Source organism: Protopterus annectens, chromosome 8.part0 (assembly GCF_019279795.1).
Source record: "Protopterus annectens isolate FY-2018-M chromosome 8.part0, PAN1.0, whole genome shotgun sequence".
In the NCBI taxonomy this organism is placed as follows: Eukaryota; Metazoa; Chordata; order Ceratodontiformes; family Protopteridae; genus Protopterus; species Protopterus annectens.
Genome location: NC_056741.1, coordinates 1261001120 through 1261017606, shown reverse-complemented (window position 1 = coordinate 1261017606; position 16487 = coordinate 1261001120). Strand labels below are relative to the sequence as shown.

Genomic DNA, 16487 nt, shown 5'->3' with positions numbered 1-16487 from the left:
AGGTTGTACCAGGATTCAGCTTCATGTTAAGGACCAGCATTGGGGCAAAGTAGTTGTTCCCTGAAATGGGTGTGAAGGAGGTAGATAGTCATCTTGTTCTCCTCCACACAATATACAGGTGCTCTGTGCTGGGCACTTGTAAAAGTAGTTACTGCTATGCAAATATATCTTCAGAAAATGATAGCATGCTCGCAAGTAATAAAATGGTACCTGTGAATCATGCTTCCACTTCATTTCTAACTAACAAGTAGAAAAGATCCCCTGCAGCCACATGTGAACATGGGATGCATTTGATGGCAAGAAAGTTCTGAAGACTTGGCATTCTGGCCACTGACCTTATACTGCTCTCGTTGAGCTGGACAGTGGCTAGGGTATGTACAAGGAGTCCTTAAGCTTTGGAAGCTGGCCAGCTTGTCCAGTCCTTAACAAGTTTCTTCCCATATAGCTTAAGGTACTACAACAGTGATCTAATGATGAATATTAAGCATACCATTTAAACAAACTTAAGAAAAAAGTTTTGATAAATGTGTTTTTCATTTCTCGGGAGTTACCACAAAAATGACTACTCAGTGAATATTTTTATGATGCAAGAAGAAGAGTATACATCAACTTAAAACATAACGGAGGGAATATTACTTAGAGTTTTCACCATATCAATTACTATTGTGAATATTTTTAGGTAGTCTTACACAAAAAATAGTAAATATTTTGTGAAGCACTGTGCTGTTGATATGTAGGCCTTCTCATCTTTCTGGACTTATTCACCTGAGAGAAATCACTTGAAGTGTTATGGAGCATTACCACCTGTTTATAAACCGGACTGTATAACACCACACAACAATTTGACAGAAGGGTCCCTTAAGTGACTACCCTGAAAGATTCATACCCAAATTCCATATATTTAAAATGTTATAATCCTGCATATCAATCAGTTAATTAATATGGGGGAAGAACTATTAACATTTTAATACACTATAAAATAAATAACTGTCATACATAAATTAGTATGTGTAAATCTCAAACTACTACAAAACACAGATGCCTAATTTATAAGTGAAATAAGGTAATTGTCTGTATGCTCAGTACAGACTACAACATAGCCTGGGTATATATGAGATTCTTGCCTCACAACGCCATGATCATGTGATGATATTTATAGTATGCACACCTCCTCTTGCCTTATTCCTACATAACACTCTTGCTACATGTTATTTAACTACTAAACCTCCCCTAAATAAAAATCCACAACCTACAGTTACTTACCATAGACTGTATGAAGATGCTGTGATGTTTGTACACAAGCTCCATTGCACAACAAAGGAGACACTAAAGAGACTGCACAAGTGGGTAGTGATGCATGATGATAAAGGCATGCCCCTCTGGAACTGGGGATACAGCTTCTTCCATGGAGACAGTCAAATTGCAGCTGTAGATGTTGATTTGCTACTATGGCTTCCTGCAGAAAAAATATTAGAAAATATTAAAATTGTGTCATATTAGAAAATATTAAAATTGTGTCATTCTATCACACGGTTGTATAAAACATGTGGTATTGCACAGTGAGAGTTACTTATATTTATCAAATGCTTACTAATTTATTTTTTATTTTTCACCTTTAATCAGTGTAAAATTTATTGCAAACAAACATCATTACTTTGTGTTTGAGAAAAATGGAATGGAAGCTACTCATCTTAGTATATACTTGCTTTCTATTCATGTACCATTAACTGTATAAAACTAGGAGGTATTTAAATGAAAAAAGTGGTGCCTAAGTTTGCCTACCAGTTACTTACCAAACAGTTTCTGAAAAAAGAAGTTATGAACTCACAATAATGTTCCATCTGTGTCGTCCATTTTCATTCTTGCTCAGTGTATGGGTTCGGATCTGACTCGGCCACCTTCTATAGATTCAAGGATCCGACTCTCGAGCTCCTCCCCTACCCATAATGCCCCTGACCACTGCAGTGCCTCAGCTCAAGTTTGCTGCTATTATATGTATTATTATCAGAAGATACAATAAGAATCCTATGACAGGAAAGTGATACCTGAAAGATCAGGAGCTCAAACAGAACTATGGTTCCTATCAACAAATCTGTTAGGTCTCTCCCAAAGACATGGACAGGGGGAAGGAGGGACAGAAGTTGAGAAAGAATAAAAATGGACAACACAGTTTGCACATTATGGTGAGTACAAAACTTCTTGTTTTCATTATCATTCATTTCTTAACGTATGAGATAGAGTCCTCAGCTACGGTAACCTTGGGTGGCCCACATGGAATGATGTTCCGGAGAATCGCAGAACCAAAGGCAGCTCTGTTTCTGGAGATGATGTTCAATTTATAATGAGTAATAAAAGTATCGTTATTAGACCATGTAGCAACTGCACAAATGTCATCAATGGAATCCCTAGCCCAAAAAGCAGCAGAGGTGCACATTCACCTGTTGGAATGGGTCTTTGGATACATTGGTAAAGTTATGACTTTCATGTAATAAACATTGGAAATACAGTCTGTTATCCATTTAACAAAGGTAACTTTTGAAATCAGTTTTCCCATTCTGTTTTTAGCGAAGGAAACAAATAACTGATCAGTTTTCCGAAATTCTTTTGTTCTGTGGAGGTAAAACTGAAGCTGTCTATATACATCCAAAAGATGAATGATGTACTCTCCCTTCTTTTCAAAATTGGGGAAAAACACTGGAAAATTAATCACTTGATTGAGGTTGCTCTCAGATTTTTTTTTCAAACACCTTTATTGAATAATTACTTGTGACATAGGCATATTTACATTTAACGTAACAAACATACTTCACAAATATTGCTATATATCATATAACCTAAGCAATATTACATAAATTATTCAATTCTTGCATTTTTAAAACAAGAAACATCTTCTTTAAACAATCACTTACTACACAGGCAATCATACATTTATATAAATGAAAACAAACCACACCAACACAATCCTAGTTGCAAGTATTTTACATCACAAACCAAACTGACGCACTCACAGTTGCAAACATTATACATAATTTATAATCTATCCAATCTTTCTAACTCAAACATTACACAGCTCATTTAAGTCCTGCTGCCTTTTAGACCTCAGTCCTCCCTTGTATGTATTGTTCCTACAATTCCCATTTTTTTCTTGCGTAGTTTGCTCCTACCCTTTTCTAAAGATGTAGAACCAAAACACTAAAGAAACACTAAAAACAAAATGCCACACAGGAACAGGATGGCTCCAAAAATGAAGAACAGCCACACTGGACTAGATATCCAAAATATTTATTAGTCCACAATAACAGATGTTGATTAAACGCTTTTGTGTATGTACTTCATCAGAATCACCTTTTGGATATCTACTCCAGTGTGGCTGTTCTTCGTTTCTGGACCCATCCTGTTCCTGTGTGGCATTTTGTTTTTATTGTACCTTTTCTAAAGATCTCAATTCCAGTTGTTTTATCTCTGTTACTACAGTCATTCCTTCCAGTATAGTTGGTTTAGATTCTGATTTCCATTTTCTAGTAATTGCTTTTCTGGCAGCCACCATTATTAGACACAGCAAGGCCTTAACATTCTATATCATAGCTCAGAAAAATAATTTCCCTCGTCAGACCAATCTGCCCACCCAGCATCTCTGACAGTGCATCCAGCAGAGAATCCTTAAAGTCCACCAACTCACCACACTCCCAGAAAATATGTTCCTAACTACCTCTTTCTTCCCTTTTACACCTCCAATACTTACTGTCTGCCTGAGTAAAAATTCTCTGGAGTCTACATGGGGTATAAAAATATTGGATCTATATTATTTCTTAGACAACTTAGGTTGTCAAATGCTTAATGATCGACACTAAGCGTCAAAGTTTCAAAATTGCGAACGGCCATATACACAATTTCTTTCCTCAGGAAAGAATTCACTAGGCCGTCTGAAAATAAAATTAAATTTTCAACCTAAATATAGTGGGGGGCTTCTCCCCCCACACCTCCCGATGTGGGGGGGGGCTGTGCTCTCCACCCCACTAACTAAATATACCAACTCCGAGATCGCTCTACATTAGGGAAAGGGCAAATCTCCAATAACAGCCAAGTGAATTCTTTCTCGAGTAAAGAATTTGCTAATATGTCCTTTTAGCGATTTTGAAACTTTGATGCTTAGGTGTCGATCATTGAGCATTCGACAACCTAAGCTGTCGAAAGAAATAATATAGACCCAAAATATCTGTGTAAACATTTCCAAGCAAAAATCCTAAATCTTCTAAATTTTGTTGCATATTTGGGAGACATACATATATCCTTCCATTGTTTCTTTGTGAATTGCTTATCCAGTCTCTCATCTCAATCCTTTCTAACCTCATGTGGTTGATTCGTATAGTTATCATACAATATTTTATATGCTCTACTAATTATTACTTTTTTAATGGCAGCTTCTGCTCTAGATTCTATTAAAAACTCTACCAGAGCTGATCTTTCATTTAGGACCACCCTATTTATTTCTCTTTGCCTATACACTGATATCAGTCCTGATGAGGAAGGCAATTTCTAACCTGCAGTCCAAATAAATTCTTGGCATTTTCCCATTCTACCATCTTTCCCTCTCTGTTTATTTGCTCCCAGTACCCTGGTTCCTTTGCCAGTTTTCTCCAATAAATTTGGCACCCTCTTGATTATTGTCTGTATCCCTAATTGCAGTCATCCCTATTGGCAGAATCTCTTTTCTCCATCCTTGTGTTGGTTTAGTTCTTAGAATACTTTCTGCTACTTTATGTATATAATACTCTGCATGATTATTGTTATTCTCCTTAAAGGCTTGCATCCAAAATCCCACTCTCTACTTGTTTCTTGAGCTTCCCTCATGTTTAATCATCCCTTTCTACTTTGAATTATAGTTTTCTACTTGTGCTATGTATAGGAGTCTTAACTGTGGAGCTCTGAAATACCCCTTCAAATTAGGAAATCCCAATCTGCCCTGTTCTACTGGAAGACTCACCTTATCCCACTTGACGCTTGCCATCTTCCCCTCCCAGATAAAGTTCTTTATTTCCAGATTTTCCTGTTCTGTCATATTTCACAAATATAATTATTGCATTGTAATCCCATATTAAGTTACTGGTTTTATTACTGTTCATCACCGAAATACTGTTTCTGCTTCCTTTCCAACTTACTCTCAATTCTTCTTGTCAACTCTCATGCTCCTTTCCTTTTCTCCATCATTTAAGTTGAAAATTTTAAAAAGGTTTCACAGGTACAGTCCCTCTGGGGGTCTTTATTAACAGAAGAACAAGAAGCAGAATCTCCTTCTGTTTCACAGCTTACTCTGTGTTGGACAAACTTTTGTATTTCCTCTTTAGCATGTACTTAATCAAAAAATTATTTTGTTCCTCCAGGGAAGAATAACTTGAAGACAGCTGGGTACAGCAGTTTGAATCTCACACTTGTATCTCGACATTCGCTGAATAGTGGAATAACTTTGCTCCTCTTCTGTCTGATGTACAATTAGTAATCCTTCTCCACAAACATATTGCTCTCTCCCACTTTTAGTACTTTGCCCTTCTGCCACAGTTTTGTCAGAATCAACTCTTTCTGCTGGTAGGATTGCATCTTTATTATTAAAGGTCTAGGTTGCTTTCTTATAGCCAGGTTTGGAGCATACACACGATGTGTCCTTTCAACAAACAACTCCTGCTGTGGAATACCAGTCCAGTTGCTTATTTGTGCTTTCATAAAATTAATGCAGTCTGTTCCTTCCAGCTTCTCTGGTATAGCTAAAAATCTCAGGTTTTCCCTATGTGCTCTGTCTTCTATTATGTTTTGAACATCTCTTCCTGAGCAGTCTCATATTCAGCCAGCCTTTTTCTTTATTTCGATCACTGATTTTTGCAGATTTACCAACTCATATGAGAATATCTGTTAAAGCTTCTTCCATTTGTTCCAGCCTTTTGTTGTTTGTGTTGATATATTCCATCAGTGATTTGTTTATTTTAACCAGGTCTGTATGCAGTTGTCTTATATCTTCCTGTAGATTACTGGCAGTGATGTCTGAAGGTTGCATTGCTTTTTGCTAAACAGCTGCAGAACTTTCCCCAGTCAGTGTTTCTTCATCATTGTTTGTAGCTGATTTTTTTCCAGGTCATCTGTACTTCTTTATTCCTGGCATCCAGGCAGTGCACTTACTAGCCAGTTACTGAAATTTGCCCATGCTGAGTTTCTTTTTTCACCCTGGGAGAGCTAGAAATAAGCTGTTACTGAATGTGCAGCCATCTTGGAAGCCTCTCTCAGCGGCAACTTTTAGTAAAAATGAAGGGTTTGTGTGTCAAGTAACTCTCTTTGTGGAAAAGCAAATATGGTGGTTTGGAAAACAGAGCTTGGAGTTCAGATACTCATCTTGCAAAAGTTATAGTCACCAGAAATACAGTCTTCCATGAAAGAAAGTTGAGATCTACTTTAGCTGATGGTTCAAAAGGAGAATGAGCTAAAGACAAAACCATAGTGAGGTCCCAAGGTGGAGAAGGATCCTTTACAGGGGGTCTGAGAAAAAGGTACCCTATAGGAAGGTCTTGCATAATTTAGATGACGCTAAAGAAGCATTCTCTCTGCTGTGATACTTGGAGATGGCTGCTAAATGAACTTTAATAGTGGAAAAACTTGCCCCCTCCTGAAAAATAGAGACAAGGAAATGAAGAATACAAGGAAGTAGAGTGGTAAAAAAAATCCAGCTCTCTCTGTTGAGCCCAAAAGGAAAACCTTTTCTATTTACTTTTGTAAACCTTTCTAGCTAAAGGTTTATGAGATGAGATTAGTATTTTTGGAACTGGGGAGGAAAGCCTGGAATGTCTAGCCATCACTGGAACTGGAGACACCATGCAGTCAACCTGAGACCTGCAGTGTTCGGGTGAATCTGCACTGACGGGTGAGATAGAAGGTCCGGACTGGGGTGCAGCATCCAAAGGGGATGTAACTAGATGAAACCAAACGAAGGGAAACCATTCCTGTCAAGGCCAAAAAGGAGCAATGAGGATTACTGTGCTCTTCAACTGAAGTGCTTTCTGAAGAAACCCTGGTATAGGAGGTAGGGGGATAAGCATAAAGGAGACTGGAGGGACAAACATGGACTACAGCATCTCTTGGTGACTGTCCCTGAGGTGGGAGATGGGCAAAAAACCTGCTGCATTTGTTGTTGAGAGGAGTTGCAAAAAGGTTGCAACAAGGTTGACCCATCTGTGGAAGATCATGTTTGCCACTGACTGACTGAGAGACCACTTGTGAGGCATGAGGATGGTCCTGCTGAGTATGTCTGCTAGAATGTTGGATTTTCCTGGTTTGTGTGTCTCTACAAGAAAGCAGCTAGATGAGATTGCCCATTGCCACAGTATCATTGCTTCTCAACAAAGTGAGTAGGATTTGGTTCCCTCCCTGCTTGTTGATGTATCAGACTACTGACATGTTGTCATTTTAAAATGCAACAGTCCCTAAAGGAAGAAAGCTCTGAAAGGCCTGCATTGCTAGAAGTACCTCTCTCATCTCTAGGACACATTAATATGCAAACTGGTCTTCTGTGGGGACCACCTGTTTTGAACAGTCCACCCCAAGTAATGCTCCTCCCCCAACTGGGAGGTGTCTGTAGGCAACTAGGCATTTGGGGGAGGAAGGATAAATGCATGCCCTTGACTGATCTCCTTGGACTGAATCCAGCAAAGAAGAGAATTTCTGCAAGCCTGTGATAGTTTTACTGGATGTCTTAAACAGTGTTGATGAAAAGACCATTGTACTGCTAGGGTCCAATGTATAATTCTTATCTGGAGGCATGCAGAGAGAATTAAAGTAATTGCAGCAGCTATCGACCCTAGTGCTCTGAGGACCAGATTTACTGTAGGAAAAGGAAGAGAAAAAAACTTGTCTTGTCTAACATGCATCTTCAGTGTAAGAACTCTGTTTAGATGCAGAAGAACTAAAGAACTGACAGTGTCCAACCAATCCCCTATGAACTCCAAGACTTGGGCTGAATGAAGCTGTGATTTGTCCATAATGACAATGGTTCCCAGTGAGTGAGCTAGCTTGAGCAAATAGTCTGTGGCTTTTATGAGCTGGTGCCTGGTCAGTGTAGTGAGGAGCCAGTCATCTAAGTAAGAAAACACTCTGAATCCGAGCAATCTGAGGTAAGCTGCTACCACTGCCATGCATTTGGTGAACACCCTGGGGGCTGTGGTGAGACCGAAGGGCAGGGCTCTGAACTGATAATGACTGGCTCCTAGCCAGAAGCATCGATACTTTCGAGAACGCCTGTTCATTTTGATGTGATAGTATGCATCTTGAAGAGTGATCAAGCATATCCAGTTATTCTTCTGCAGGAAAGGCAAACAGGACTGTACCATGACCATCTGGAATTTGGAGTTCTTTACAAAATGATTTAGATAACTGAGATCCAATACACATCTCAGGACTCCTGTCTGCTTTAGCACTAAAAAGAACCTTGAGTAAAATCCAGATACTCTTTGGTTTAGGGGGACCTCCTGGAGAGCTCTTTTGTTTAGCAGCTTTTGAATTTTTATACTTGCAAGCTCCTTTTAATGGGGTGGAACATCGCAGAGACATTTTCTTTTCTTTAGGGGTGGTTGAAAAAAGGGAATGAAGTATCCCCTGGATATGATCATGTGCACCCAAGAATATTTTGTGATGGCTATCCAGGCTTTTAGGTGCAAGGATAATTGCTTCCCAGACTGCCTCCAGTCAGGGACAACTGGGTAACCTTTCAGGAACTCTGAAAGGACCTGCTGAGAAGGAATCTCGAAATCATTGAATCTGTGGACCCCCTCTGCCACGTGAGTGATGTCTACCAATGTAGCTATTTTTCCCTTTGCCTCTGGGAGAAAAATCTTCTCGTGATTCCTGAAAAGGACCTAGAGACTTCCGGAACCACATCTTCTTCTCACCTCGTTGACTCCTACAGAAAGGTCTCTGCAGGGTAGAAAAGTGGATTTTGAGGGCAGACAATGTCTTTCAGTCCTGTTCATTGCAGGAAAGAGTATCTTTTACCATGGGTCCAAACAAGGAAGATCCATCAAAAGGAGCATTGATGAATGATGCCTTGAAAGATTACACAAAATTGCACAATCACATCAAGGCATGTTTCCTTAGGGCTATGTTTGAACTGGCCACTCTTGAGGTACCGTCAGCTATATGTAAGCTTAATCTCATGGACGCATTTGTAATGGATTGTAGCGTGGAAAGTCATGAGGAAAAAGACTCCTATTCCTCTGCAGGTATGGACCTTGGGGCAGAATTAGAGAGTTCCTTTATCATAACCCTCTGTTATCTGATGAAATGTGCCAGGTAGTTCAGTGAACGCAGGGCAAATGTCACTGATGCATGCATTCATTTTCCAAACCTGTCCAATGCCCCAGATTCTCTGTTATGGGGCTGGACAGAGAAGCTCTATTCAACTAGATCCTTTTTCATGGCTGCCGCAACAACCATGACATCTACAGGAACCCCTTTAGTTCAGTACTGTCTATCAACAGAAGTGCTCAAAATTTTATCAGGGGGTTTGAGAATTGGTTCCACGGACTCCAGTTCCTTCCATGCCCTGTGGGAGACAAGGTCTATAAACTCATCCCTCGGGGGGGGGTGTAGGGTGGGATAGGGTGTGTAACCCAAGACAAAGAAGATCCAGACCCAAAGGCTTCCAAAAACACTGACTCCTCCTGGGAAGACCAACCACCTTTCTGGTGAAGGATTTCTAGAATATCTCTGAAAGAGGCATCCTCAGGTAGAGCTCTGGGGGACCGTTCCTCTTCATCAAAATTGGTGTCTTCAGTAAGAGATTCCTGCAGTGAATCTAAGGGCTTCCTCTTGCACGTCCTCTTCTGAGGGACATCCTCAGCAGGATACTCTAGTGAGCTATCAGAAGAAGTGGGGAGCACCTGGTGGGAACTGGATGGAAGCTCATTCTGGCTGGCTGTCCCTGAGGGGCAGAATGAGCAGACTCAGGCACAGTATCCATAGGAGAAGCAAGGGATGGATCCAATGGTGAGAGAGTTGAGGTTACTCTCAGATGAGAGAAAACTCCCTCTACCTCTTCGAAGGCAGCGGGACCAGTAGGGACCAAGGAAATACTACTTGAAGCTAAGGCTCTCGAAGCAGACAATCCTGAGTTCTCCTGACCCACCACTCTGAAGGAGGAGTCAGAGTCAAGCTGTCAAGCACTGAAGCATTGAGGGGAAGTGACAGCTCCAAAAGCTTCATAGTTGAGGTCTGACCCTCAGATCTAATGCCAACACTTCAGCTCCAGGAATGATCTAGCTCAGAGAGGACAAAAGTCGATCAGATCAGGGATGTAATCACAGCAGAATAAACAAGAAACTTCGGATCTGATGGCTCGGCACTAGGGATCCTCAGATTCTATGACTGTGAAACAGAAGGCTGGGTTGGGGAAAGAGTGACAACAAGTGAAAAAGAACACTTTAGGTTCTCGGATCCAATGGGAAATGCCAGCCAGACCCTCATATGAATCTGTGTACTGAGGAACTTTCTCGTCATCCTATCCACCTCCACTTCAAAGAGACTTCTGGATTACCTAATGGATGATGAGCTGGGAGATGGTCTAGATAAATTTTTCGTGTCTCTTGTAAAAATGGGGTCCTTAACTTTGGTGATATCGGCTCCAGAGAAAACCTTGGATCTTGAAGCCAAGGAGATGAGACTAGCAGTGGTGTCGGATCCAAAGCTTTTAGATCCGAGGACTTAACTACTTTTTAGGCAGATCCATAGGAGGCACAGAGTGAGGAGACTGGGCAGGAGAGCATTTATGATGCTCCCTGGGCTCCTTAGACTTTTGAGAGGGTGTTTGAGCCCCTGATAAAAAAGTAGTAGAAGACACTGGGGCCAGAAGGAAGCCTTTCAAAATTAACTTATTTCATCTGTTACAAAGAGCTCTTAACATTAAAAGCTGCACATATAGAACAAGAAGTGTCCAGATGTGCTGGCCCCAAACAATAAACATACTCCTTGTGGGCATCAGAGCTGGGAATCTTATGCCCATAGGAAGTGCACTTTTTGAATCCAGTCGGCTTGGACTCGACCATACTGAAACAACTTAGAAAACAACAATAAGTAAAGTCAGCTAGGACTAATGACTAATGTCACATAAAAATTAACAAGCACTGAATGAAACCAACTCTAATATATAAATTTCTTTTTTCTTTTTTTTTTTTTTTTACAGCAGAAGAAAGGAAATAGAAATACCAACAATGACAGATCTGATAAAAGATAGAAAGAGAGAATGGGAAAACTACTAGCTATGGTAGATAAATAATACCAAAAATGCAAAGGAGATGTTAAGAGTTCAAAAAGTTATAGAATGTAGAAAAAATGGATAAGGAATTAAATAAGCTTTAAATCACACTCACTAACACCCCTAACTCGAAATATCGCAATCTTGTCAGAACCTGAGGAGTGGCAAATAAGATCTGACGTATTGCGGTGGTCAGGGACACTATGGGTAAGGGAGGAGCTTGAGAGTCAGATGCTAGATCTATAAAAGTTGGCCAAGTCAGATCTAAGGGTTGGATCCGACCTCATACGTTGAGGAAAAGATGAAACTGACAACACCAGATCTTTTTTATTTGTTATCAGGTTAAGTCAACTAGATATGAGTGTCCCTTTTCAGGAGCGATCCCAAGAGTGGTGCCTGGTTAAGTAATTTGTTTGTGGTTGGCTGAGGGAATCAAACTCTTGAGTTTGTTAACAGCTCATAGTCTTTCTCCTCTGTGCTTTCAGTCTTTCACACCACAGAGACAAGCTTCATGAGCTGATCCTAATAACTAAATAAAATGCATTACACTTTTTGCTGTCATTGTTTTCTTCAGCCATATATAAAAGCTTCCAAGCCCTGCCATGTACTGTTGTAACTATTTCATTCATGCTGTACATTACTGTACACATCAGTTTATTTACCTGTTTTTTAAGAATAAATCTTAACTTTTGTAAATTCTGAGCTAGCTAGAAAGGTTGAACAATAACGTGATGGTCCTCCTTATAACACGAGATATCTGAAGGGAAATCATTTGCAGCAACATTCACAACATATGAGCGTCTACTCACCAATGTTGTTCAGCCTACATACATTGAAATGGGCAAATATGTCCCTGTATAAGATAAATTGCTGTTTAGTGCTCTGTCTTCCTCAGAAGTGGTTAATATGTCTACTAGATACTATATTTATATCTTGCATCAAGAAACTAAAGTGGTATCTATGCCTGCAGAATGCCAGTGTAAATATATTTATTAATAGCGAAAGCACACCATAGTTATATACAGATAAAATGTTTTGAAACATCATATTCATTTTTCAAATCTAAATTCATATCCATATCCAAAGAAGGATGTTGACATGGCATTCATTTGTTTGTTTGTGTCTTTCGGTTTTTCCCGGTTAGGGATCGCCACAGCGGAACTCCGGTCTGCTAATGACTGGTAGTGGATTTTTACGTACCAGGTTACCAGCCCTGACGCATAACCTTCAACGAAGGCACGCCCCATTCACGTATGCCTCCACACAGAAGACACTCTAGCTGAGAATCGAACGGGACAACGTCTTGCTATGAGGCGACAACGCTACCGCAGCACCACCACCGCAGTTGAGAAGCCTTGCACTCAACAAACAATCGACATGAAAAATTTACAGTAATGGTAGATCTCCAAAGGTGTCTTAAACAGTGTGATAATAGGAGGTACTGCCAGCCATGCCTGAAGAAGTACAGCAGTAGATGTATAACGTGTGCCAGCACAGCTTGCTGGAATTTTGTAAATAATTATATGTCATTTGTATATCAAACTGATTTGTACAGATGCTTGTGCTGAAAATGTATTTATGAGGTTTGCTTGTGTTAAAATGTATCAACAGTGCACCCTGCTGGAACAAAAAGAAATGTACATGTATTACTGTAACCGAATTAAATGTATATTTTTAATAGAGGACACTGAGACAGCAAAGGTTAACCAGTAGCTTATTTTAATAAAAATAAGGGAAATGTAAATGAGCTATTATACCATTAAAATGGCACCCAATAGTGCTGTACTGGGCTGTTGACAGTGGGTCTGGAAGAAGCCTTTGTTCATTAACTCCATGCACTGCCATAAACATTTAAAATGTATATTGAAGCCGTCTATGCTAAATTCCTTTCTCAGTTTCAGAGGGGTTTACTGTGAGAACCTACAGTCAGGTGACCAGATGAGGTCATTCGGCAAGCCATCTTGGATATTATATTTTACAAGAAGTAATCTCTGAGGATAGAGTATTCTGTTTTGGATAAGCTGACTAGACGGACTGCTCACATATTCCATTGTGCCTTTCTCTATCAAGTAAGTTATTAAGGAATACTAATTCTCCTAGATTCAGTCAGGAATATAGTGAAGCTTAGTTTAGATATTGTTTTTCTTTATTTGTCTGAATCTGTCCATCAATGTTCTTTTCAATATTTCCTATGATTTGAACTCTGTGGTTTACTGTGAAGATATATTTAGTATTTTCATGCTCTTTTATTATTTATTATTATTAAATATATTTAAATATTTTATTGCGGCTGGTCCTTGTAGAAAATATTTAACTTTTGAGAGTTCATAGGTAGGTACTAGGCTATTGGCCCTAGGGCCTATATAAGCCTAGCCAAAAAGGTACCCTGACTTTCACCACCCGTTAAAATTATTTTCCTGTGCCCCTGTCGAGCAGAGCCACAGAGGCGATCCCCAGGGTGAAATTCCTATTTCCCATCCAATCATCAAGATTTTTCCTTGAACAGTGCTAATGTGGAGCTTTCTTTGACACAGATAGGTAGTTTTTCCAGAGTATGGGAAGTCTCTGGGACAGGAATCTATCCCTCCAGCATGTTCTGTTTATTGTGGCGACAAGGTTTAGGTCCCTAGAGCGTGTAGCTCAGAGGGATTGGGGTTTCTTTAAGTGGAGCATGTCCAACAGCTCTGGATTTGACTTAGCTTTCTATGTTAGGCAGAGATCGCCTCAGAGTAAGCGATATGCGATGGAGTAAAGCTGGAGTTTTTTGAGACGGTCTGCATAGGGCATCTGTTTGAGGCCGGTAATCCTCTTTGTGAGGTATTTCTGTGACCTTTCCAGTTGCTGTAGATGTCTTGTGAGGTACATACCAAAAGGGGTGCTGTACTCTATAATGGTTCTAATGAGTGATGAGTAGAGGGGAGCAATGACCTCTTTTATCCCAGATGAGAAACCTTTTGTGATGAGGTGTGCAAAGTAGAAGGATTTCCTGACTACTTTGGCGATGAGATTATCAAAGGAGAGACTACTGTCCACCTGTGTCGCGAGGTCTCTTATCATACTTTCAGTGTTAAGTAGACTACCACCTATATGGTAATTCATGGGTACAGAGTTTTTACCAAAGGGGATGACAATGCACTTTCTGGCATTGAGCTTGAGGCCATGGCTTTGACACCAGGCATCTGTCTCAGTGAGGCCCTTTTGTAGGATGTACACATTGTTAGGCGTTTCGATTATGGCTCCTAGTTTGCAGTCATCTGCAAACTTCATTAGCCAAAGACCATCTGTGTTAGCCTGTACTTCAGAGAAGTAGACACTAAACAGGAGAGGACCCAGGACTGAACCCAGTGGTACTCCACTTGCCACTGGTCTGAAGTCGGATTTCGAGTCTGCCACTTTCACAGTGTGGGTTCTGTCAGTGAGCCAGTTGGCAACCCATCTTGTGACATAGGGATTTATACCTAGTTTAGTGAGTTTATCTATAATTTCAGAGTGGGGGATGGTGTCAAAAGCCTTGGTGAGATCTAGATATGCTGTATGAACCACCTTACCCATGTCTGCGGCTTTGGTGACTGCTTCAACTTATATTTACTTGGTGACACTGTGTGAGCCACTCCAGAAGGCCTTGCCAACTACTACCATTTGTATTAGTATTATTATTACACAGTATAACTGGACACCCTTTGTTAAGAGGCTTACAGTTGATCATGGAGTGTCTGGTGGTGATGATAACTACCTTATACTCTGGACAAAAGGAGACACAGCAGGTAAATCTGTGCCAGCCTTTCACATGTGTGTGTGTGTGTGTGTGTGTGTGTGTGTGTGTGTGTGTGTGTGTGTGTGTGTGTGTGTGTCAGCTACTTGGAGCAGGGACACCAAGCACTGGGCTTACAGAGAGGGTGCTGGAGGTCTTGGCTTGGACACTCAGCTGAAGTCCTAACCCTACAGCTGTACCAGTGGGAAGTCTTATTGGGGATCCGGAGGGAGACAGATATAGAGGAATCAAGAACCCGGATTGAGTATGTTCCCTGTGTGTACTTGAGGGCATTGTGCTTGATGCATACAGGTCTGCATCTGGAAATACTGAGTGCATCTATTTATATTCCAAGTGCACATCCCTCTCCAGTGTCAGTGGTGAGGATTCAGGTTCCTTGATTACTGACCCAGCGTGGGGATGTCACATATTGGTTGGCAGTGGTGGGACCATCACACATCACAAATAGTGCCACTAATTCTGAGTACTGCCATTCTAAATGACCGGAAAGAAGCTCTTACAGGAAAGGGTAGGACATTATAACCTCATCTCCTGGGGAAACAAACTAAACTATGGAAAATAAGGCTTAGCCATAAAAGCAAAATCATGTCATCATCTCTGCTTTATCAGGTCATTTAAGATTAGAACAAAAAAATCATTAACAACTACTCATCATGCTGTAAGATTGTTTGTATTGCATACAGCATAATGATGAGGTAAAATAATTCTCTGTATGTCCATAGTAATCATTAAAAAAAGAAGTTATATACTCATCATAAAGATCCATCTGTGTTGTCCATTTTCATTCTTCCTCAACTGATGGGTTCGGATCCAATCCCTCGGATCCAACATAGCTGTTGCTAAAGCTTGTAGCAACCAAAAAATCTCGAACTTCAACCTTACCCATAATGCGTCAACCCCAATTATCCCAGATCTTGTTTGCTACCTAGAAGAAAGTAAAAGGTGGAAATTATTATGGAAAAGCCATATCTGGAGCTTATATAAAAGATAAGGACATATATGTCCACTAATTACTCATTCTTCCAGAAGCCTTAAGGATGGGAATTGGTGGGAGGAGAGTTGAGGAAGAATGAAAATGCACAACATAGATGGAATGTTATGGTGAGTACCTAACTTCTTTATCTGATGTTGTCAATATTCATTCTGTCCCAACTGATGGGGCAGAGTCCCCAGCTATCTAATTTTCAAGGAGGACTTAAGGAAGGATACTGCTGAGCACTGCAGAACCAAAAGATGCCCTTCCTCCGGAGACCAGCTCTAACTGTAACGAGTAATAAAAGGTATGGGGAGTAGCCCAAGTAGCTGCTGCACAAATGTTATCCATGCACACTTCTTCTTCTTCTTCTTTCGGCTTTTCCCGGTTAGGGGTCGCCACAGCAAATCATCTGTCTGCTCATGATTGGCAGTGGAGTTTTACAGTGTCGAGATGCC

The 16487-nt window shown here is 40.4% G+C and overlaps 1 protein-coding gene across 1 annotated transcript in view; it reads right to left on the bottom strand.

Moving 5' to 3' along the window:
• The window catches only part of LOC122808457, a 1306749-nt gene that overhangs the window by 268694 nt on the left and 1021568 nt on the right, over positions 1–16487 (bottom strand). The window contains exon 4 of the mRNA XM_044079417.1: positions 1264–1456. Coding sequence (XP_043935352.1) covers positions 1264–1456 — 193 coding nt within the window. The remainder of the gene's footprint in view (positions 1–1263; positions 1457–16487) is intronic.